Source organism: Triticum dicoccoides, chromosome 2B, assembly GCF_002162155.2.
Source record: "Triticum dicoccoides isolate Atlit2015 ecotype Zavitan chromosome 2B, WEW_v2.0, whole genome shotgun sequence".
NCBI lineage: Eukaryota > Viridiplantae > Streptophyta > Magnoliopsida > Poales > Poaceae > Triticum > Triticum dicoccoides.
This window is the reverse complement of record NC_041383.1, coordinates 263,562,468-263,585,527: the sequence shown is the minus strand read 5'-3', so window position 1 is coordinate 263,585,527 and position 23,060 is coordinate 263,562,468. Positions and strand designations below refer to the sequence as shown.

Below are 23,060 nucleotides of genomic sequence, written 5' to 3'. Positions count from 1 at the left end.
CAACGAAATGCCAAACAGAGAGAGGAGGAGGAAGAAGAAGATTGATGCTGAAGGTGGGCCCCACTTGTAATGACAGTCAACGTAACGGTCAAAATAAACGGAGTTGACTTTGCCGCCACATCAGCTCTGACGGGTGGGCCCCGCATGTCATAAACATGTTTAAATCGTCTAAACTGGCCTTTTTTCAAAAGTGGTAGTTTTTAGTCACAAAATTAGAAATTTTTGGTAGTTATCAGTCACTTTTTGAAAGTGGTAGTTCTGTGGGACGGTAACCCCTAATGTGGTAGGTTTTTTGTCAAATACTCATATAATCACCTTCTTGAGAAGCTCTAAACCATAGAGCACACCTTTCTATATTTCAAAAGAATTGCCAGTGAAAACAGCGTCCAACAAACTACCATTTGGGCACGTAAATTATCAGGGTACTGTATATGCTTGCCTTGTCAATCACCACTCGCCAATTAGTTGGGACCGCTCCTTGTTGGACTGGCGCATCTCACCATGGTCTTGCTTCCTTGGGAAGTCGTAGTGCCAGGTTCACGAGGATGCCTTTCTGGATATGCAATACCTGAGATATTTTCTTTAGAAAGATATACTACATATACAAAAAAAAAAAACTCGTACGAAAATGGTTGAAGTTGTACTAAAGCAACGGCAATCAACATGGATGGGAGGGATTACCAGTGACATCCTCATAGACCATAGTAAATTTAGGTGCTTTTAGCTAACGAATCCAAGGAACGGTGTTGCCATCTCGGGTCTGCAGCATTTCCCTTTGCGTCTGCCCGAGGGCGAAGCTTCGGCAACTGTTCTTCCCATATCCGCAGGAAACCTCAAGCAAAGAATTCAAGAATAAGTTAGTCAGAGCCGCAGAATATGTACTACTTTTACAGGCAAGGGAGCTTGCTTTACAACATGTACATCATACGTTTACAGAGAAACGATGCGGCAGAACCATACCACGACAGAGAAAAATATCTTATTGTAAACAAACAGGAGAACGTATGCTCGCCCATCCGCTTAAACAGAGCTCGCCCTTTCGAGTTATTCGGCTTCACTTTCCAGCAGTCCAGCTCTGTCAAAGCCAGCCTCACGGGAATCAACATCCAGTACGTTCGTCATCAACAGTTTTGCGTGCTAGCGTGTGCCATCTTTGGCGCACGGCAAGAATATTACTGCCTTGCACACCGTGGCATGCATGGCGCATGTGGACCTATAAATCGTCAAACGCAAGCATACGCATCACGTACACCAACCAGCGTCACGAACTGCACACGTACAGGTACAGCGCCGGCGCCGGTCGATCGATCGAGCAGCCATGCCGCGGAACTACCGCCTGCCGTCGTACCACCGGCAGAGCCCGGCGATCCGGTGCCTCAACTTCCTCTGCGCGGTGCTGCTCACGCTCGTCCTCATCGCCGGCATCATCCTCTTCGTGCTCTGGCTCAGCCTCCGCCCGCACCGCCCCAAGTTCACGCTCACCGACTTCAGCATCCCCAACGTCAACCGCCAGTCCGGCGCCGCCAACCTGCCCGTCAAGTTCGCCGTCAACGAGCACAACCCCAACCAGAAGATCGGCATCCACTTCGAGGCCGTCTACGGCTCCGTCTACTACGACGACGAGCTCATCGCGTCCGGCCCCGTCATGTACCCCTTCTACCAGCCGCCCAAGGGCGACACGCTAGTGCAGGGCGAGCTCGCCGCCTCCGGCCCGACGCCGACCGACCCCGCGTGGCAGCGCTTCGCCAGCGAGGTGGGCGCCGGCAGCGTGGGGCTGCGCCTGGTACTCAACTCCACGGTGAGGTTCCAGGTGAAGGTGTGGGACACCAAGGAGCACCACATGAAGGCGGACTGCGGGTTCAAGATCAGCGGGGACGGCAGCCTCCACCAGGAGGACAGGAACACGCCCTGCACGCTCTACTTCTAGACTTCTAGTGGATCATTCACAGCTGCTCTTCTATTAGTTTTCCTTCCCTCTTGATTTATTTCTCTTTCTTCTTGAACATAACTGCTTGTCATTTGGGTTTGGGGTGGTAATGGTGATTCCTTTGTTTTAATTCATGTGCTTGACGTACATGTATTGGTGACTACATTTTATAGACTGCGATCCTTCTAATGCAAAAAGAATGATGTGAGCATCAAAGGGCGCTGAAATTTGGTTCCAGATGTCTACATGTCATGAAATTTGTGATCATTGTAAATTTGTAATGAAGTGTGAATGCATGTGAGGATCGGAAGGTTTCAAATGTCTTGCAAGATAAAAAGATAACATATTTAACAATGCAACATCTGATTAAAAACATAAAAGAAGACAACAAATTTAACAGCTGGCGATCCAATGCAAAAACATACGAAATATAGTAAGATAGAAGCTACTCCCTCCGTTTCTAAATAGAAGTCTTTCTCGAGATTTCAATATGGACTATATACGGATGTAAGTAGACATGGTTTAGAGCGTAGATTCATTTATTTTGCTCTTAATCAAATCTCTAAAAGAAACTTATATTTAGGAACGGACGGAGTAGAATATAATTAACCATGGTCTGAAAGGGCACGCTGCTGGTTCTGTTTTAGTGCAAGCATCTATTTATATATATATGCTTAACCTTTCACCATATGTATTTTTCGAAAGTCATGCAGCCGTATCTCTCGTTTCTTCTAACTTCGTTAGAGCATCTAATTGTGCAAATACCGATGCTTTACCTCTTAACCAATTTGTTTTTTCGGAGATGCAATCCAGTTGTATCTCTCGCATTTACACAGAACATCAAACAAATAATCACATGATTAAGGATATAAGAATGATCAGGACTGACTGTCCACATGAAACAGAGGTCAAATACCAATACAGCATCTACTGATAAGAACACCAATGCTTACGTGTTAACACTAACCAATCATAAGATATTAAAAGATCTATAGGCACGCATCCATTCAATAGCGGAACCACTATGCGTACAATGCTTCATGGTTCAATTTGTGTACCACGCAAAATCTGATGTCCACTGCAGTTTTGTTCAGCGCATCAACGGCTTGATCTAATGCGTCGTACAAAAATCGGACAAGCAGTGTCGTATGTATAGCAAGGTTGATTCAATAGTTCTTTCTTGCCAAGCACATGCTACTGATTCTGTCAAACTGCAAACAAATTTACAGCAAAACTGCGGTGGTCATTTCCACATGTCCCAGGTCTCACTTGGGTGATTAACAGATTACAAGGCAACTAAGGGGAAATCCCTCAACTAACCAGGAGAGCCTGAGTTGATTGATAGCTATTTAGTTTTCCTCTAGTCTCCTCAGCACAGATTCAGCAAACATGCGCTGCCTGAAAATTGAAAAGGCTTGTTAGATATTAAGTAAACTTAAAATGGTTAACTGGCTAGTTTGACCAAATCAACATCCTCTATTATAGTTTTTATATTAAGATATACTCCGTTTCTAAGTCTTTTTAGAAGATTTCAATATGACTATATACGGAGCGAAATGGGTGAATCTCACTCTAAAATCCGTCTATATGCATCCGTATCTAATCCACAATGAAATCTCTAAAAAGACTTGTATTTAGAAACGAAGGGAGCAAGAGGGAGAGGGGGAGAGAGAGAGATTTTACGCACTTTTCCTCGGTATGTTTGGGGCTAGGGCGGTTATGTTTCAGATAGCCATCCCATGGAACCTTCTTAAGACCAGCCCGAGCAGCTATCATATCCCTCACTCTGTACAAAGCATTGCATCAGGTATAAAAGATTACTCTGACCCTTGGTATTTTCTTAGAAAAAAGCATTATCAAAACTTTTGTGTTACCTTTCAGTAAATTCTATCGCTGTCTCCCCTTCCCTGAGATACTGAGGTTCCAAGAACCAAACATCACAAACAACAGCCCATGATGTCATAAGACGAACCAAATGCATTGTAAAAGATTGCCTGGTAAACATTTCAAGCGAGGTAATATGTGAAAAAAGGAAGGTATATAGGTGTGAACAAAGTAAATGCATATATTTGTTTGTATTCCATACTTCTTACTATTCCAGAAGGCGTCAACAAATATTTTATTATATTTGATAGCTATTGGACATACAGCACAGCCAAGCTCAAAAGCACCCTGAAAATATAAGCAAAGAAATAATTTAATCAATGCATAGTTGTGTGATCACGCTCAACAAGCAAAAATGACAAAGCACATGCCACGCAATAAGATGACTGGTTTCCAGTGTTTGTTTTAATCAGCTTGTGTACTGAGTGAAAAGAAAAGTATTTTTCTTTCGTTTTCTTTTCTCCAAACTCATTTACAAGTCTTAATGATTTGCATGCAGAGAACTCCGAGACAGATAAACAAGATGCTATACTGATACCATACATATGATCACTTAAGTCCCTGCAAAGAATGGAATTATGAATTCTCTCTTGCATAAACTTTGTACTGTCGTAGAATATTCAAAGAGATTTCAGGTGTACAACTTTACCTTCTTGAACATCACAGTGTACTGATTATTAACACAAGTTCCTTCTGGGAAAATCAAGAGAGGATTGTTGTCTGGATGCTGAACATGATCACGTAACCTGGTAAGAAAAAAAAATCATTGAATAAACAGATCTTCAAACAGAAAAGAGTTGCAAAGGAAAAAACTTACTTTCTTCCAACTACTTCACGATCCTTGAGATCATTACGGTTAAACCAGATGCAACCCACACTTTCCAGAATAGTCTTCTGAATAAATCCTGAGAGGGGAAATAATAAATAAATCAAAATTCTAGCATTGAGAACTAAACAAAAACTAGAAGAGAAGTTTCTGAAGAATAGGAAACTGACCAACCCATCCAGGATGCTTTTGCATGATGACAGCAAATGCTGTCATCTGCTCCAGAATAATAAAATCTATCATCGATGTATGGTTTGCAACAAATACCTGTTGTAATAATTAGAAGATTAATACAAGGGTATTAATTATACTGAGAAGTTTATAGTGATAAAGAAATGAATGTTATTTATAAGAACAACGTGGACCTGTAGATAGGATTTTAAACAAAAAAATTATGTATTCATGGCACAGAGCACACACATGTTCCACAATTAAAATTTAGAAGTATGCGATAGAAAAATATCTTGTGGCTTGTGCTACCTTTCCGTGTGGTATTTCATGGGAACAAGCCTTTAATTTAACAGCTGTTATGTTTATACACCTCAAAAGTGAAGGTGGTCACACTTCTCTTGTGTTCACAACCACACATGTACCTCAGATATTAGTAAACAAAGCAAACAAAGTTAACCTGATAAGGGCGTGAGCTTGGGCGTGGTCCATGGTACTTGATCACTCCAGTCCAAGAAGCAACAAAAACACTGCACATCATTTCAACCAGCTTTCTCTGCACAAAGCTCGAAACAAATTAATGAACTCGGAACCCAAGAAGTTTTAAAGAAAAACCACACTAATGTGAACAAAGTTGGCAAAACAAACATGAAGGTGCAAGACCAAAAGAAGTAATGGTGTCAGGCAGGACCAAACAGCTGACCTATATCTCAGTTTATATGACTCCAGAGTCTACACTAATGTGAACAAAGTTGGCAAAACAAACATGAAGGTGCAAGACCAAAAGAAGTAATGGTGTCAGGCAGGACCAAACAGCTGACCTATATCTCAGTTTATATGACTCCAGAGTCTAAATGCAATAGCAACAGTTTATGTGTACAAGTACATGTGAGTGCATAAGCCTAGTTAACTCAATAAGCTTTAAGGGTTATCTAACAAATAAACTTACTAGGATTCAAAGATACAATCACAATAAACTAACTTACAGTACAACATACGATATAACTGGATTGCTTGTAGGGGCTAAACCCCTAAAAGATGTCAAAAAGGGATTAACTGATGGAGTGCCAATTATCGTTATGTATTGGTATTCACTGGGAAAAGGGAAAGATCTTGATCCCCACGATTCAGCACCGGAAAAAGCGGAAACAAACTTGCCATAGTTTGTTATTAATTCATTCTTCCATTGAAATTTGAAGCAACACAGAAAGGTGCACAGATTTACCGCATTCACCCAACCACAAACCCAAAGAACCACGGACATGAATGCACACACACAGACATATAATTGACATTGAAACCAAGAGTACAGTTAAAGCTCCACGCCAGACCGCTCATGAGCTAGAAAGCATGGACACGGCAGGAATTGCCGATCTGCCGTTCTGATACGGCGGGATACGGCAGGATACGCGTGTCCCCCAGTATCCCCTGATTTTCGATTAAAAAGAAAGAAAAAAATGAGGGGATACGGTGGGATACGTCCGTGACACGGTTGGGATACGGCCTGGCCCAATACCAGGCCCAAAACGAAACCCTATGTTTTACATGAGTCGCACGCATCTCTTCCACACAAAAGCGATGTGCTCCCAGGTCGCAGCCTCTCCTGGATCGAAGCCACCGCCGCCTGGACTCAACGCCGCCGCCGGCGGCGACACCTGCACTCGACCGGCAACTGCTACCCCACAGCACCAGCAGGCAGCAGCCTCTCCTCACAACGGCAGGTAACCCTCCCCAATCTCCAAACCCAGTAGCCTCTCCTCAACTTCTTCATTTCTTTTATTCGGATTCCTTCCATTGAACTAATGGATGGTGTGCTTGCTGCTCTTTGAATGATTGTAGTAATCATGCTGCTATTTGAATGCTTGTGCTGCCGGCCTGCTGCCGCTGCTGCTGACTTGCTGTTGCCTGTTGCTACCCATGTCATGTTTGCTAGTTGCTAGTTGAATGCTTGTGCTGCTGTTGAACTTGAATGATGATTGATGAATACTTGCTCCTTGTACTGCTTGATGTTAGGTTGCATGGCATGGGAGGACGAGGATCAATCAAGGACTTGATAAAAAGAGACACCAAATGGAGCAGGATTCTCTATTTTGATTTCCTTCTCATTAATTTTCTGTCTTAACTCTATTACATGGCATATTTTTATTTTATTTTATATATACTTGCAGTATCCCCGAATGGCTGTTTCTGAAAAATGCCGTATCCCGTATCCCCGTATGCGTATCCCCGTCTTTCTGTCCTCGTGTCCGTGCTTTTTAGCTCATGAGGTCATATACACTGAATATGGACATATCCACAATAAGAGATAAACTGATTCATGAAAATAAAATAGCTCACCTCTATTTTACTTTTTAGCCTATTTTTCCCGTTCATTAGGAAACGCACAGGAAAAAAGGCAGTAAAGAAGGCCATCCATCCTAGTATAAGTGTTAAGAACCTGATACACAATTAACTTATCAGATGACTAGATTAGATATTTACGAAGAAATCAATGAAAGCAGAAGATACACTGGATGAATTAATTAGTAGTAGTAAACACTAGCATACAAAGAAAAGTACAGAGAAGACAAATGTTTCTCTTCAAAAATTTACATAAAATTCAATTATTTTCCAGTACATTACTTGTATTGAATTATTTTACAAGTTTTGGAGAAGAAAACTTACAGCCTCAAAGGGAACATGAAAAACATTCTAGGCATCAAAGGAACAAATGTAATTGCACACGTAACAATTTTACACCAATGGGGTTATGATCATTGTTTTCAAGACGTCCCTAAGGCGTCGCCTAGGCGACGCTTTGGCGTCAGGGTGCGCTCCCTGATGGCAAGACGTCGTCCTCGCCTTAGACTATTGAGTAAGGCATCCGCCTTGGCCTGTATGGCGTCTGAGTCGTCCGCTTTAGGGCCGCCTCACATGCCTTGGACCAAATCAGACGCTCTGGTCTGACAGGCAGGGAACAGAGATTCCAGGCAGGAAAAACTGAGCTGCGCGGGAACATTGGCTCACGAGCAAAACAGTTATGAGGAGGGGAAAGATACAGAGAGAATCAAACCAGAGCGTGCAAATCTCCAGGATTCCAGCGAGAGCTATAGAGCGAGAGGGTCTCTCCTCTGGCGACGGCTTCCTCCTCCCTGGCCACAACTCCCCACCCCTGTCCAGCTGCAGCTCCTCCCAATCCTCCTCCAGTGAAACCTCTTCCACAAGATCAACACCACAGCAAGGTATGGCTCCCGCCCTCTCTCCTCCCCCTTCCTCTCCTCTGCTCTTTCTTCCATCCAGCACCAAAGCTTGCCATGCTTTCCTGCTCTGCTCTGCTCTTTCTCCTCTGCATCTGTTTCCTCCCAAATCTGCTTCTCCATCCACAAGGCAGCAGCCCCACCACCGCTTCTCTCCTTCCCCATGCTTAATCTAGTTGCTCTAGTTATTTGACTCTTCTCTCTTTTTTTCTGGCCAGGTGTCCCTGCTCTGATGGATCCTTTGGCTGGTAATGCTTATGATCTATCCAATGACCCAGCTTGGAAGTATGGGTTCTGGCCAGATTTAGAGAGGAAAGATTTAATACATTGTGTGGCAAGATAGTCCATGCTGGAGTTAAAAGGCTGAAGCAGCACCTTTCTGGGGGTTTCAGTGATGCGGATAAGTGCCCTGAGGCATCCATAGAGATTAGGATAGAGATACGCAATTCCTTGAACACTGGAAAGTTTAAAGCTATGGAGCGATATATTGATGAGGAGGATGCATCTTAAGTTCAAAGGCACCGTTCTGTCATATACACAAGATGATGCCTATTCTTTGGTAACAGCTTATTATATCAATGCTAGTTGTTAAATCTCCAAATTGGCTGCCATTTATGTACACTCAATTATGTTAATGCTAGTTGTTGAATCTCCTAATTGTCTGCCATATATTATATATGTATGTGTCTAAGGCGTCGCCTCACCTTACGCTTTAGCGCTTAGGCAGTGAGGCGCCCCCCCAGCGCCTTGCCTCGCCTTACCACCTTAAAAACAATGGTTATGATAGGCTAAATAATACTTGCAGAAGGGCACAAAATGTGCAAACTGCAAAGCCTGGTTTAGTGCAGGTTGTACGACACACAGCACTCAAAAAGAAAAGGGCAAAGATTGAAACATCATTTGAAAGAGCTATAGCATGTAAACCTATTATTATTCTACTGCATTATCCTAGAACCAAACCAAATATATTTTCACAATAAATCAAGAAGGCAGAATAACAGAAGTGCTGATATCAAATCAAAAGAGGAAAAAGAAGTACAAATATTACATATGAGAATAAGCAATATCCCAAAAGCTCAGTATAAAATTCAGGTCATAGGACATAAGTACCTTAGCGGAAACAGTAGTCCATATCTTATGACTGCTCCCAAGCACCATAATGGGAACAAATAGATGTTCCAGTTCCATGGCTCCGGAGAATTTGACTTAAAGCAACGTGTGAATGAATCCTGCATAAGTGCAAACACAAGCAAGGTCATAACTAGGCACCTAACGCATAAAAAAGAATCATAGCACAGCTAAGACACATATACTTGGTGGTCAATGAGACATGGCATAAAGATGTCAGAACTGAAACTTTCAGAACAAGGTTTAGGCTAGGGTTGAAGATTCAGTGATTGGGCGCCCAAGGGAGATTCTGCGGTTAGGGCTAGAGACTAGAGAGCCCTACGCTCAGGAGAGAGAGTTGAGCAAGTAAAAGGATAATTTCATTCTAATTCTTTGCTGGTCTCATATCACGGGTCCCTCCCTCATTACATAGGCCCTGTTTGGTTCGGCTGTGGATTTCTAAAAGTAGCTGTGAAGAATCTGCTGTGGAAAAACAGCTGTGGAAAATCTGATGTGAAAAAGATGTAGGTCATTTGGCAAACCAACTGATACAGCTTTTTCGGATTTTGGCCCGCAGCGGAATCAGATTTTGGAAAGCACGTCCTGGGCTGCTTCCGCTTTTGGTTCAGATTTTGGCAGCGGATTTCTGAAATCGTATTCTGCTGGGTTCGCCCTTTGGTTCAGATTCTGCTGCGCGGAAGCGGAATCCGTCGATAAAAGCTGAACCAAACAGGGCCATAAAGGGGCTGCCTTACAAGTGAGAATCAAACTGAAAGAATAGGACTCTTTAACCTATTTGAACACAAACTGGACCCTGATAGACTTATAGTAATATACTAGGACAATGCCCGTGCGTCGCAACGTGATATAAATATTCTAGTATGTTAGCTTGTGATCAACCTGCCAATAAATGCGATTGTGTAAATAAATGTTTATCAAATCCTGCCCGTGATTTACCTTATATTTTGCTGAGAAGTTTGGTAAGTAAATTAAAGTGAATTCGTTCAAAAAGTAAGTAAATTAAGGTGATTGATTATCATATAAAGAAGGTTACACGAAGGGGTGGTGAGAAGAAAAGTGAAACATGGAACCTCACATTCTTTTTAAGCAGTAGAGATAATCCTCTCCCCGCCTCCACCTCCCCAAATATGAATAACCACTATTATTTTCTAATTTACAACCTGCTCAGACTTGCAGGTTTGGCTTCCTCTTATATTGGATAAGGCGAATATTATGCCATAAGACAGAAAACACAACACATTCAAATTATGTGCACCTCAAACAACAGGTATTTCATGTTCAAAATATAGAGGCTATGAACATATACATACACGAAAGATGCTCAAGTTCATATCCATGAAGGATGACAAAATGTTCAATGTTCTATTTTATACCTCCATTAAGGGGTTGCTTGGATACCTAGATTATAGAGAAGTAGTTTTTCTTAAACCTGATTTCTGGTGTAACAACCAGAAAATTGTTTGGATTATCTAACGAACTCGTGGATACACTAAACTGAGTATTCCAAAAGCCCCAAAACCCAGTTTATACAAAACGACTAATAGACGTTTTTATATAAATGACTTTTCTGTATGCATCAGGAGATCAATGAAGTCCGACGCGCTGATCATGGTACACTCCGACGGCCTTGACAGCAGCTTGACAAAGCCAAAAGCCGCCATTGCCGATCTCGGTCAGGCACCCAGGAGCAGGTTGCGATGCTCCACCTAGCCCAGCGCCTCCATGGTGGACGAGGACTGCGGCCAGCTGCCATTGTGTCCATCGGCAGCTTCACAATTACCGTCGTTGTCCATATGCTCCAGCTTGTGCGTCGTCGTCGCGCCTCCCTAGCATGTGCGTTGTGCTCTGCTGTTACCGGCGAATCAATCCAGCAGCTAGGTGGAACATGCGTGCCTGGCCTGAGAATCAATCAAGGTGCTTTACGCCATGTGCTTGTGTCTTGTCATATGTGAGCTGTATGTACGTGCATCTTCATGGCGGAAAGAATTCGTCACCGGAGCGACGTATGGGGACCTGGACCAGCATTCATGACACCGGCGAACGAAGCAGAGCACAACCAGGCGAGCAGCGCTACCACCCCGGCGGCCACGGTGATGGCCGCGCAACCCCGCCGGAGAGCCGTTTACGGTGTGGTTGTCCGCTGCTGTGCGTGTAGGTGCCAAGAGCGAGCCGAAGCACCGCACCTCCATGAATTGTTTTTCTATTCCCCCGAAAACGAAGAACTCAAAATCGTGTTTTTCTATTTTCCCATCCAAACAAGGTATTGTATGTACTTACCTTAACAGAATAACAAACCAAAACTGGTTTTCCTACAAATCCTCCAAAAACTCGTTTTCTAAAATCTCACATATAATTCCCTATATCCGAACAGCCACTAAGGGAGAGCTGTGACAGTACTAACTACTGACTTATCATCACTTCCTAAAAAGTTGACTTTATCGAGCAAAACAAAATGATCAGCAGTTAGACATTTTTCATCCGATCAAAAAGTTGAACTTAAAAATGGCAAGAACTTCTGTAATCTATAATGCAGTCACTATATCGAAGGAATACTCATCCAAGCACCACTCGTTCTAGCAAGAGAAACATGTTAGCCCTTTCAATTGGGTGTTCGCATAAGCTAAGTTAGTCTCAGCCAGACCGAAGCCTTCATAACAATATTTCAAAATTACATAATGGTGAATACTAACCACACAATTCCAAGAGTCAAAAAATTGGAAATTATAACAAAACCCCTCCTAAATAAACAGAAAAAACAAAAACAGTCTTTCGACTGACTGACCGTATTGCTTTCATCTAATCCAGGATCATTCACTATTTTAAGCCAAATATGTAAACTACAGCTGGAGATGTGTTGAATAGAATAGCCATATAGAGATAATAGTGGCAGTAAACAACAAGCTAACCCTCAAAAGTTCAAGAGGTCTTAAATCAAGGTGGCCAATGACAGGACATCCAGCTAATAGCAACATGCTAGAATCCTACACGAACTGAACCAAAAGCACACAAATTAAACATTTGTAAATCAAAATAATAATTCTTACACACCTTTCCACCAAATAGAAAAGCTGAAAGAGGCTCGTTTCCCCTTATCCTAAACCTTGCAGACCATAAGCCTAGAAACGACTACTGACCTCATACATTCCCACAGGAAACGAGAGAAGGTAAAAGGATCAGAAAAGGTACTCACATCGACGATGGCGCCCGCGGCCTCGGTGAGCACTGGCGAGATGTCCAGCAGATCGCGCCTGTAAAACCACATCAAACGCCTCAACAATCTAGCTGGAATCGATAATCAAGCGAGCGAGATCGAGAAGCAAGCAAGACGCAGCGGCAGGTGTTAGGGCTATTACAGGGTGAGACTCCTCGGGGGTTCCTGCGGGAGCGAGTCCGCGGTGAGGTAATCGTCGAGGTTGGGCGCGTCCAGCGACGACGCCATCTCCTCCCAGCGGCCGACGCCGGCGAGACGACGGCGACGGCGATAACGCCGAGGAAGGCTTGGCGATGGGGCAACGGGCGTGAGATTGGGCGCAATGAGTCGTGGTACGTCCAGCGAATTGATGATGCGTGGATCAGACGTACAGCGAGGGAGCGGCTCATAAACAAGTGGACACCACCGTTCTGCTGACATGTGGGGCCTGTATGCGAACATGGGCCAAAGTGCCGGTCATTTAGCGGCCAGGTCTTTTTGTAGTCCATCTCGGCCCACGTAGGATCCATATAGTCCAGGTCGTTCGTTACTCCGGCTACCCTCCATACCCTTCCTTGCACACCCTCGCCGCCCGCCGCCCGCCGCCACTGCACCCCTAGCAGCAGCCGCCATGGCGCCGACGGCCGACTCCGTCGACCTCAAGGGTCAAAAGAAGGCCAAGAAATCCAACTCCAAAGATGAGAGAAAGCACCGGAAGGATAAGCATGAGCGTCCCGCCGCGGACGAAGCGTCTCCCCGCAACGAGGCCAAGCGCAAGCACAAGGGCGGGCAGGAGGGTAAGGAGCACGGGAAGAAGCCCAAGAAGGAGAAGAAGGCTGGGGCTGAGGCCGAGGCTACGGGGGCGGGGGCTGCGGAGGTGAAGCGGGGAGACGAGAAGATGAAGCGGGCGATGGAGGACGAGAGGTTCGCGGCGGCGCGGACTGACCCGAGGTTCAGGCCGATGCGGCGGAAGGAGGCGAAGGTCGCCCTGGACTCGAGGTTCAACGGCATGCTGACCAACCCGATGTTCGCTTCGTCGGAGGCGCCGGTGGACAAGCGCGGCAGGCGCCGCAAGAAGGGCGCCAAGGAGAACCCCATGCTGCATTACTATCTCAAACAAGAGGAGGGGGATGAAAAGGAGAAAGAGAAGGAGAAAGTGAAGCTGGTCCAAAAAGATGATGACGATGAGGTGGAAGAAGAGGATGAGCAAGTTGAAGAAGAAAGTTCTAGTAGCGATGACGAAGAGGAGGAGGAGGAGGATGACGAGGTGACGTTTCCCATCCAATTCTATGATGTTTCGTTTGATTACCTTTCTCTGCTATTGTAAAGGTTGCATGCTTCTCCATTTTCGCCTATGCTCTCGCTTGTGAATTGGGAGAGAATAAAACTATAAAAGCACGTCCTTATGTTGATACGTATGTGCGATGTATGGTCTGGTTGGTAGTTAGTAATTATTTGATATGTGCTGCTTAATTCCATCTTCCATGTCGATTGCACAGATGCTGTTTTAATCCCAACTATGAAGGCTACAGACTTAACAGTTATGGGGATTTCTTCAACTTGTGGTGTATGTTTGTGCTTGCTGTAGTCTTCTTTTTTTCTTGTAGAACGTGGAGCTTATTGAGAGATGCTTATCAGAAACAGAAAAATGTGTGTTTCTGTAATCCACGCATCTCAATATGTGACTGCAAGAACCATTTCAAACTGCGCCTCTAGATCTTATATACTGATTTTTTTCTGCAACTTACTGCATAGTTGGTTTTATTGCCTGCCAATACGGGTCTCTTAGGTAGGTCATGTGTTTTTATTTCTAGGATTTCCATATGGTTACTAAATTATCTTGATGGGACACTTTACTAGCTGTTTTTTTTTTGTCGTCAAGAGAGACATGTTTCTTGCATTCCTTATAATTCCTGCTGTCTTTTTTCTGCAGTGCTCTGTCGGCAGTGACATTGCTCATTACTTGATGGCGAGGCATGATGATACACCTATGATTGATAAGGAAACTCATAGGCTTGCTGTTGTTAACATGGACTGGGATCACATTAAGGTGTGCGCACAAATTCATTAATTCTATTATCCTGATAAGTAATCCTCTGCACCTAAATTATTTTAGCCATGCTTTTGGTTATTTCCGTTGCTTGACCTCGAAAGTATTTTTTTAGGCCACTTGCATTTCTTTTCAGCTTTTGTATTTGCTTAATAAACCTCTTAAGGGCTCTGTGGATGGCAATTTTAAAAAATAGATGATGGTAAACAGGACTTCTGGAAAGAAAAAAACATGTTCTTTTGCTGGTTTGTTAGTTCTTTTAGATGGAATGCAAAAGCCTTGTGTCTCAATGCATTGATTCACCCTGTGCATTTCAAAACCGAACCGAAAAACCATACCGAAAATAAACCGAACCGAACCGATTTTATGGTTTTTATGGTTTCTGGTTTCGGTATGGTATGAACTTTTCATACCGATTTAAACTTTGGTTTTTATGGTATATACCGAAAAACCGAACGGTTAACTGAATAAACCGAAGTAAAAATAAATTTATATTTCTTGAGATGAACAACCATACAAGTTGTCATTTTTCTTGTACATGAGTCAAATTCACTAATAAGCATGTAAAATTTTCTTGTAACATAGTCACTTTTCTCTTTTTAAAATGCTAAGCATGTCGATAACCATCAACAGATGAATTAATGCATGCATATATACTTATATATATAGTCATATACTATTTGTGTAAAATAATATGTGTTTTGAGTCATAAATTTGCAAATTATTATTACATCATTTTCAAATTCGCGTCAACTTTGGTTTTTATGGTATATACCGAAACCATACCGAAATAATTTGGTATATACCGAAACCGAACCGTATTTTAATTTCATACCGTATTTACCGAAGTATTAATACCGTACAAACCGAAAAACCGTATAAACTGAACCATGTAAACCGAATAAACCGAACGCACAGGGTGAGCATTGATAGAAGAAGTTGTATGTACAAGCCTACGAGAGGCCACACCCCAAAGTACAACGCAACACACTAGGTGGTAGGCACTGCAGGCAAAATTGTCTAAGGTCCGTCACCACTGTCCCTGCGCACAATCTGACCTCAGCTTTGATTCTGTCAAGCAAACTGGCGACGCTAGGGATGGTTTCATTCATGGATTTTGAGTCGCTCGACTAGTCGCGACTAGTCGACGACTAGTCTATGAGTCGCAAAAATATGGTCGACTCAACTTAGTGTCGACTCGCGACTCTCAGTCGCGACTAGTCACAACGCAGGCTCGACTTCTTCCGAGTCGCTGCCCCAGAGCGACTCGCATGAGTCGCGACTCAAAAACCATGGTTTCATTGTGCTGCTTCCAGTCCACCTATTTTGGGACTGCCCTTTTGATCAAAACTGTTGACAGATGATCATTCCTAATAAGAACAGAGGAATATCATTCTTTGATGAGGCTCTTCTAGCCACTTGCCTAATACCTATGTTTTTAAGGCGGTAAGGCGATCTAAGGCGCTGGGGGGGCGCCTTATCGCCTAGGCGACGCCTAAGCGCCTAAGGCGGGCATATTTGTAAGGCGCTGGCGGGGCGCCTTATCGCCTAAGCGTCGCCTAAGCGTCCAAGGCGGGACGCCTTAAAAACAGAGCCTAATACAATTGCTCTTGAACTAGTAATCATGCGCTGCTGGAGCATATGTACTCTTATGGAATGACAAAAAAATCATAATGCTGCCCCACATGTTCAAGGGTGGTGCAACATCCTCAAGAAAGACCTCAAGATCAGAGCTAAGAGCAAATCATCACAATGCTGCAGAAATCAGGAATTGTATAGATGTATATCTTTAGGGATGTGTTCGGTTTCAGTAACGAAGTAGAATGTAATGGGTCTGTGATGTCCCTGACCTCGGTTCCTGCGTTTGGCTCGAGAGGAAAACAGAACGCATATACCCCCGAGATGCGGAACACACTCATTCCTCTCACCCTCTCTCGTCTCACCCCAACAAGCAGCCACTACCGGGGGAGACGCGCCCGATCCCGCGCGCTCAGCTGCCGGTTGGCCTCCCAACCACCGCCGGCGAAGCCAGCCGGCCTACGAGCCGCCCGTCCATCGCCCTCCTCCCTGCAGGCTCCCTCACAGGAGCTCCCAAACCCACTTCTACCTTGCTGCCCGGTCGCCATGGACGTCGCCCGCAGCGCCGTGCAGCAAAGCCGCCATCTCCTCGCGCCCGGCCGGCGTTGTGCCTCCCTGCCCGCATCTACTTCCTCTCGATCGTGCCTCCATGCACTCTGCGCACCTGACAGCCAATCCTCCATGACCTCGCCTCTGCACAGCTCTATCACCGGCTTCCGCAGGCGCCTCCTCCCTCACTGTCATTGCCATGCCAGCCTCCGCCACCGCCTCTTTCTGCACTACGGTTGACCCCAACAGCCACTGTCGTCAACCTCTGACCTACGCCCACCCGAGCTCTGACAAGCTGCTCCTCCACCTCCACCACGCCATGACCCGATGACCCCGCCTCCCGAGCACAGCTCTCCGTCGTCACCACCTACGCTGGTGCTGCCCACCAAGGAAGGCTGATTTGGACAGCGGGTTGACCAGGCGACGCCTTGACCTGAGTGAAGGTGCAAGGAATCAAATCCTCGGCGCTTCCTTCTATCCTGCTCGAAGATGTGTGTAGATGCACACGGTGATTTATTGCTTTTAGAAATGATGCTTAGTACCAGTACTAGTTGATATGAATTTAATACTAGTAGTTGCTAAATGATGTCTACTGTCAGCATTAGCATTGAATTTACAGGAAACCAAACACCGAGACGGAACCGTTCCATTCCATCTCATTAGCTCTATGAAACAAGGAGATGGAACCATTACATTGCATTCTACTTTGTTCTACAACCAAACACACCCTAGGTTTCTTTAGTTCTTTTCGTTACCTTTACTTGTACATATTTGAACTTTTCTTTAATAGAAAATTACCATAGAACAATTCCGGAGTAAAAAAAAACAAAAAAGAACACGACGTAAACATGATTGCCAATTAAGCCCCCTTACGTGTGGCAATGGGCATCTGGAGGATGGTTTGCTACCACCACTCCACAAAGTCATCCTGGGAATGGCGGACGAGCAGTCAGTCAGATTCAGTAGAGGACGTCGTGCCACGAAGTGTGTGACTGGTTTGTTAGGTTGAAGTACGATACATAGATTCTGTTTGTTTGGCTTAAAGATGTTTATGTTTCTATTCTTTTTTTTTGTTGAGAACAGGTGAAATATCTAGCAGTAAAACATCCCAAAGAAATCCCTAATCCCCATCACTCAAATGCACTTGTAATGATTGTATTTTCATTTAAAATATGTCCAATATTTAGTTAAGTATTAAAGCACTTCCTGTGATTTTTATGGCAACCCAACAAATGTCTTTGATACTTAATATTCTGATAACTGAATGAAATCCTGCTTTTACTAGAACTGAGGATACAAACGACCCATTGGGATTTACCTTCTTTTTGCTCGTAGCAATTTCTGTTTTGCTTCTTGAGTTCAGTGATATTATCCCTTTGTTTTGCCCCTTCCAACAGGCGGTGGACTTGTATATGGTGATGACATCTTGCATCCCAAAAGGTGGACGAGTTCTATCAGTCTCAATATATCCGTCAGAATTTGGACTGGAGTGCATGAACATTGAGACAACTCAAGGCCCGTCTACTCTTCTTGGTATTCATGGTGATAGTGATGGTGATGGTGGGGAAGATGACAATGATAATGGCAATGACAGTGACAGTGATGAAGAGGATGACGAAGAAGATCGTGAGCATGACTCTGAAGATGACAATGACGGTGATGAAGATGATGACAATGACAGTGATGAAGACAATGACGAAGAAGATGAGCATGACTCTGATTCTGAGAACAACAAGCTGCGTACTTATGAGCTAAACAGACTGAGGTTAGGAATAAAACATAGATATTTTTTGCTGATTGTCATCATGTTTATTTATCTGTTTGTCTGGGACTAACTGAGATGGGTTCGAACATGTATTTTAAAACCATGATCTGAATCTCCATATTATTAACTGAAATATTAAAATGTTCAAATCCTAATGTAATTGTAACTACGGCGGCTTCTACTTCACATGTTTGGGATTGTGTGCATATGTCCAAATAGCCTTGTCTGTCCATCTTTTATATGAACTATAGTCCATATACAGTTACTTTCCAATAGTTTCTTATTGTGTTCTCTTGTGATTATGTTTCTTGCTGCAGGTACTACTATGCAGTTGTGGTGTGTGATTCCAGTACAACTGCAAATCACCTATACACCACTCTTGATGGTACCGAGTTCTTGAAAACAGCAAATGTGTTCGATTTGCAGTTTATTTCGGACTCTATGGAGTTCAAACATCCTGCTCGCGATGTGGCTACAGAGGTATCTTGTAGCTGCACCCATATTTGTTGGTACTCATATTAAACTGTTCGCACTTGGCAGCATAAATGTTACCCTTTCCAGAAGTGGCTGAATAAGTTATGATGTTATTTAAGCACAACTTGCCTTCCCCTCGCGCTAAGTGGTATTTTCAGTTCATAATTTGTTTGACTCCATGCAGGCACCTCCGAATTACAAGGAGCCTGATTTTGAGACTCGTGCTTTGCAACACAGCAAAGTTAAGCTCACATGGGATGATGATGAGCCAGAGCGTAAGAAGAAACTGAGGCGGAAGTTCAACGATGAACAGGTTAGCTCTATTACTTAGCTAAAGGACAGACCCAGTGCATAGAAGCTCCCACACAAGGTGGGGTCTGGGGAGGGATTATAGGAACCTAGTCTTACCCCTGCAAAGTGCAATGCAGAGAGGCTGGTTCGAACCCAGGACCTCTTGGCACAAGTGGGGAGGACTTCACCACTGCGCCAGGCCTGCCCTCAGCTCTATTACTTAGCTCTTGTATTTTTTTTAATCTTCTTGGAACAGTTGTGAATTATGTTGATGACATGCATTTTCTACCCTTTCCTTCTCATGAAAACTTTCAATCTACTCCCTCCGTTCCAGAATATAAGGTGTATAGGTTTCCGTGCAAGTCAACCATTTGAAAGTTTGACCAAGATTATAGAACAAAATAGAAACATCTGCAATACCTAATAGATAAAATATGAAACTACCTTTCATGATCGATCAAATGATATAAATTTCATATTGTGGATATTGATATATTTTTCTAAAAACTTGGTCAAACTTGCACTCGTTTGACTTTTGAAAAAACAAATACACCTTATATAAAGGAACAGAGGGAGTATAAGTCTTTTTAGAGATTTCAAATGGACTACCACATACGGATGTATATAGACATATTTTAAAGTGTAGATTCACTCATTTTGCTCTGTATGTAGTCACTTGTTGAAATCTCTAGAAAGACCTATATTTAGGAACGGAGGGAGTATATGTCATTGTTTCTTGTCCTTCTATTTTTTTTCTTTGATTTGACATCTTATAACGTCTTCTCTTTTTTTTTTGACGCAGTTAGATGACCTTGGTGTATTTTTAGCGAGTGATAGTGAGTCAGATGATGATGTAGATGATTCTGGTGACGAGCCTCGACCAAATGGAGTAGCAAAAAGGAAGTTAACAAATAAGGAACGGTTGGCTCTTTTACTAGAAGGAGATAAATCGGATGAGGAACAAAGTGATGATCAGGACATGGAGATAACATTCAACACGGAACTTGAGGACCTTAGCAAACGTATCCTTGAGAGGAAGAGCAGCGAGAAGAAGACTGTCTGGGAGATGCACCAAGAAAAAATGAAGGAAAAGCGGAAAGCTAGGAAGAGGTCGTCGAAGGATGATGATGATGATGACAATAGCAACGAAGATGGTGCTGATGAAGATGATGATTTCTTTGAGGATGAAAAGTCTGATGAAGACGTTAAGCCAATGAAGAAGCAGAAGGTGAAGGCCAAAGGTAAAGAAAAAGGGAAAGGAAAGGACAAGCTTCCAGAGGAACATTTCGAACCAGAAGCAACTAAAGAAGAGTTGGAGCTCTTGGTTGCTGATCAGGATGCAGGCAATGGTGCAAAGGGCTTTAACATAAAACGCAAGAGTAAAAAGGGAAAGAAGGGCAAGGATTCTGTCGAGGACAAACATCCTCATATAGATCTTAGCAATGACAAGAGGTTTGATCCCATGTTCACGTCTCATCTGTTTGCGCTGGATCCTACTGATCCCCAGTACAAAAGGTACTACCAGCATCCATTACCTTGATTTACCCATCTTACTAATGTACAGTATAATATGCTTGACCTGAACTAGTGTAATTCATGCTGAATTTGAATGGTTTTGTACAGGAGTGCCGACTTCAAACGAAAGCAAGCTGGGAAGAAAGGCGTGCATGCAGGCACATTGGATAGTGAACCTCCTGTGGAGGAGTCAGCTCCGGGGAGTACATTGCCACCTGATGATGCATCGACTAGGAACATCAAGCAGAAACATGCCGGGGCGTCCACGGAGAAGCTACAAATGTTATCTGCTGTTAAGTCTCTCAAAAGGAACCTTACAGCGTTCAAGAAAGGAAGCAGCACGAGTGAACGATAGAGAAGATGATCGTCTTGGCCTGATATATTCCTATAGCTTTCCTGATGAAAGTGCCTCTGGAGCCTTCAGAATAGTTTGAAGGTTTGATGATATGCCATTTTTGGACTTTGATAGAACAATGATCCAGCTGGACAAAAAATCCCTGTTAGGCTAGATAAATACCCTGAAGATTTTCTCAGCCGTTCTTGTGCAACAGGCATGTTTGCAAGGGTCGTGTTTACTGACTGTTACGGTACTCAACTATAGTGAATGTTCGCTTTTTGCTAAAAAGATTATTTATCTTGTGGCACTCGCACGTGTTACAGCCGTGTGCACGCTGGAATCCAGAGATAGTCGAGTCCAAATATCTTCCAAGGTGGAAGCGTCTGTAAGGGTTAAATTGTCATGCCCGTGGACCGCAACCGCAATCCGTTTTAAACCCACCTTCCTGCCGATATCCACCTTTCATTCGCCGTCCAGCACTGGCATCTTGCCATGCCCGCGGCTGCTGACGCTATTGCGCCGGCCATCTCCTATGACGTTTGACGTGCCTCCTTTTTCCTACCCTAGTCTACGGCCCGGCGAGGTCACTGTCCTCGACCGGCCTCCATTGTCTGTCTCTTTGTAGCTCCTAGCACTAGCAGCCCCTAGCGCAAATCAACGTTCGCCAATTCTGAAGCCAAAGCCATTGCAGAATATCCTATGCGCTCCAAATACACTAGTTTTCTGAATCACCATAAAAATCTGGGCGCACTCGACGAACGAGTCGGACAAAACAAAAATGTTCTTATTGTTGACGTGATGCATAGCCCATCTTTCTCATCAGATTAAGCTTTTGGATGAATTTTTCTCTCTAAGAGAGTATGACTAGACGTACTCTAGGTTTATAGAAGGCAGAATTGCAAGTACAAAAATACTACCACTCGTTATGAACAATGAGGGTAGCACGAACAACACACTCAGATAAGACCAATACAACCACCAACAGCTAAACAAAACTACAAAGCAAAGGCACCTGCTCTAACTAAGACCAACGCCGCGTCTCGACCAACGCCAGGCTCCTCTGAAGACCACCAGCTCCCACTGAACTTTGCTTGTCAATGCACCATACCCTGAATGCCTAAGAGGAGATGGCAAGTGAATGGCAGGACTTGATCAGCTCCGAGGAAGTCACCGTCTTGGACACACTGGCGATGGTCGTACATAGCGCCACCGAAGATCAAAACAGGACCACGGCGAACACCGGAGGAAAGCAATGAGGAACCAAGCCGTGTATCCAAACACGATGCTCCCAACAGAGGAGCGACGTCGAGGACGCCGCCATCATGTCGGTCCTACCGAATCGAGGCTTTTGCCCGGAGACAACAACCAACTCCAGCCGAGCAAGGGAAATGTCAAACACACCGCGACAATGCCTCCAAGGAGGGAAACGACACCCACGGGTGGCATCACCGTCGGCCCGGCAAAAGCCATGCACGATTTTCATCCGATCATCGCACATCTCCGCACCTTGAAGAAATTGGGAAGTTGTAGGACTGAAAGTATGTCTAGAGGGGGGTGATTAGACTACTTGACCAAATAAAAATCTAGCATTTTCTCAATTTTAAGTCTTGGCAGATTTTAGCAACTTAAAACAAGTCAAGCAATCAACCTACACATGCAATTCTAAGAGTATAGCAACTGAATGTAAATCATTACATATGAGGGTAAGTGGAGGAGATTGGAGGGAGCAAACGCAATGTAGACACGGAGATGTTTGTCGCATTCCGATAGGTGGTGCTATCGTACATCCATGTGTTGGGGAACGTAGTAATTTCAAAAAATTTCCTACGCACATGCAAGATCATGGTGATGCATAGCAACGAGAGGGGAGAGTGTTGTTCACGTACCCTCGTAGACCGAAAGCGGAAGCGTTAGCACAACATGGTTGATGTAGTCGTACGTCTTCACGATCCGACCGATCCAAGTATCGAACGTACGGCACCTCCGAGTTCAGCACACGTTCAGCTCGATGACGTCCCACGAACTCCGATCCAGCAGAGCTTTGCGGGAGAGTTCCGTCAGCATAACGACATGATGACGGTGTTGATGATGCTACCAACGCAGGGCTTCGCCTAAGCACCGCTACGATATTACCGAGGTGGA

At 44.0% G+C, this 23,060-nt stretch overlaps 3 protein-coding genes across 4 annotated transcripts; 2 read left to right on the top strand and 1 right to left on the bottom strand.

The window, feature by feature from the left end:
* Window positions 1-1,266: 1,266 nt before the first annotated feature.
* On the top strand, window positions 1,267-2,232 carry LOC119367660 (NDR1/HIN1-like protein 13). Its single transcript, XM_037633123.1, has one exon. The coding sequence runs from the start codon at window positions 1,319-1,321 to the stop codon at window positions 1,925-1,927; it is 609 nt and encodes a 202-aa protein (XP_037489020.1). The 5' UTR covers window positions 1,267-1,318; the 3' UTR covers window positions 1,928-2,232.
* Window positions 2,233-2,767: 535 nt separating this feature from the next.
* On the bottom strand, window positions 2,768-12,742 carry LOC119363438 (glycerol-3-phosphate acyltransferase 9-like). 2 transcript variants are annotated; one of them, XM_037628791.1, is made up of 13 exons: window positions 12,523-12,742; window positions 12,360-12,417; window positions 9,152-9,270; window positions 7,143-7,242; window positions 5,266-5,361; window positions 4,808-4,904; window positions 4,629-4,716; window positions 4,461-4,557; window positions 4,014-4,099; window positions 3,802-3,921; window positions 3,615-3,713; window positions 3,248-3,325; window positions 2,768-3,138 (listed from the first exon to the last, which is right to left on the bottom strand). In XM_037628791.1, exons 1-12 carry the CDS (start codon window positions 12,606-12,608, stop codon window positions 3,277-3,279), a joined length of 1,095 nt encoding a protein of 364 aa, XP_037484688.1. In that variant the 5' UTR covers window positions 12,609-12,742; the 3' UTR covers window positions 2,768-3,138; window positions 3,248-3,276. The 2 variants fall into 2 exon arrangements, with proteins under 2 accessions (XP_037484688.1, XP_037484687.1); XM_037628790.1 differs by having other exon boundaries at window positions 2,768-3,325; window positions 12,523-12,741.
* Window positions 12,743-12,914: 172 nt separating this feature from the next.
* On the top strand, window positions 12,915-21,211 carry LOC119363437 (pre-rRNA-processing protein ESF1-like). The gene is made up of 7 exons (XM_037628789.1): window positions 12,915-13,626; window positions 14,293-14,409; window positions 17,934-18,301; window positions 18,619-18,781; window positions 18,960-19,088; window positions 19,869-20,581; window positions 20,690-21,211. The coding sequence occupies exons 1-7, from the start codon at window positions 12,991-12,993 to the stop codon at window positions 20,934-20,936; spliced, it is 2,373 nt and encodes a 790-aa protein (XP_037484686.1). The 5' UTR covers window positions 12,915-12,990; the 3' UTR covers window positions 20,937-21,211.
* Window positions 21,212-23,060: the final 1,849 nt, after the last annotated feature.

Coding starts and splice junctions, on each gene's coding strand:
- LOC119367660 (XM_037633123.1), top strand. CDS start 1,319: ATGCCGCGGAACTACCGCCTGCCGTCGTACCACCGGCAGAGCCCGGCG.
- LOC119363438 (XM_037628791.1), bottom strand. CDS start 12,608: ATGGCGTCGTCGCTGGACGCGCCCAACCTCGACGATTACCTCACCGCG. Junction 12,418..12,522: donor CCCCCGAGGAGTCTCACCCT/GTAATAGCCCTA, acceptor GTGGTTTTACAG/GCGCGATCTGCTGGACATCT. Junction 3,326..3,614: donor CCCAAACATACCGAGGAAAA/GTGCGTAAAATC, acceptor TTCAATTTTCAG/GCAGCGCATGTTTGCTGAAT.
- LOC119363437 (XM_037628789.1), top strand. CDS start 12,991: ATGGCGCCGACGGCCGACTCCGTCGACCTCAAGGGTCAAAAGAAGGCC. Junction 18,302..18,618: donor TATGAGCTAAACAGACTGAG/GTTAGGAATAAA, acceptor TTCTTGCTGCAG/GTACTACTATGCAGTTGTGG. Junction 20,582..20,689: donor ACTGATCCCCAGTACAAAAG/GTACTACCAGCA, acceptor GGTTTTGTACAG/GAGTGCCGACTTCAAACGAA.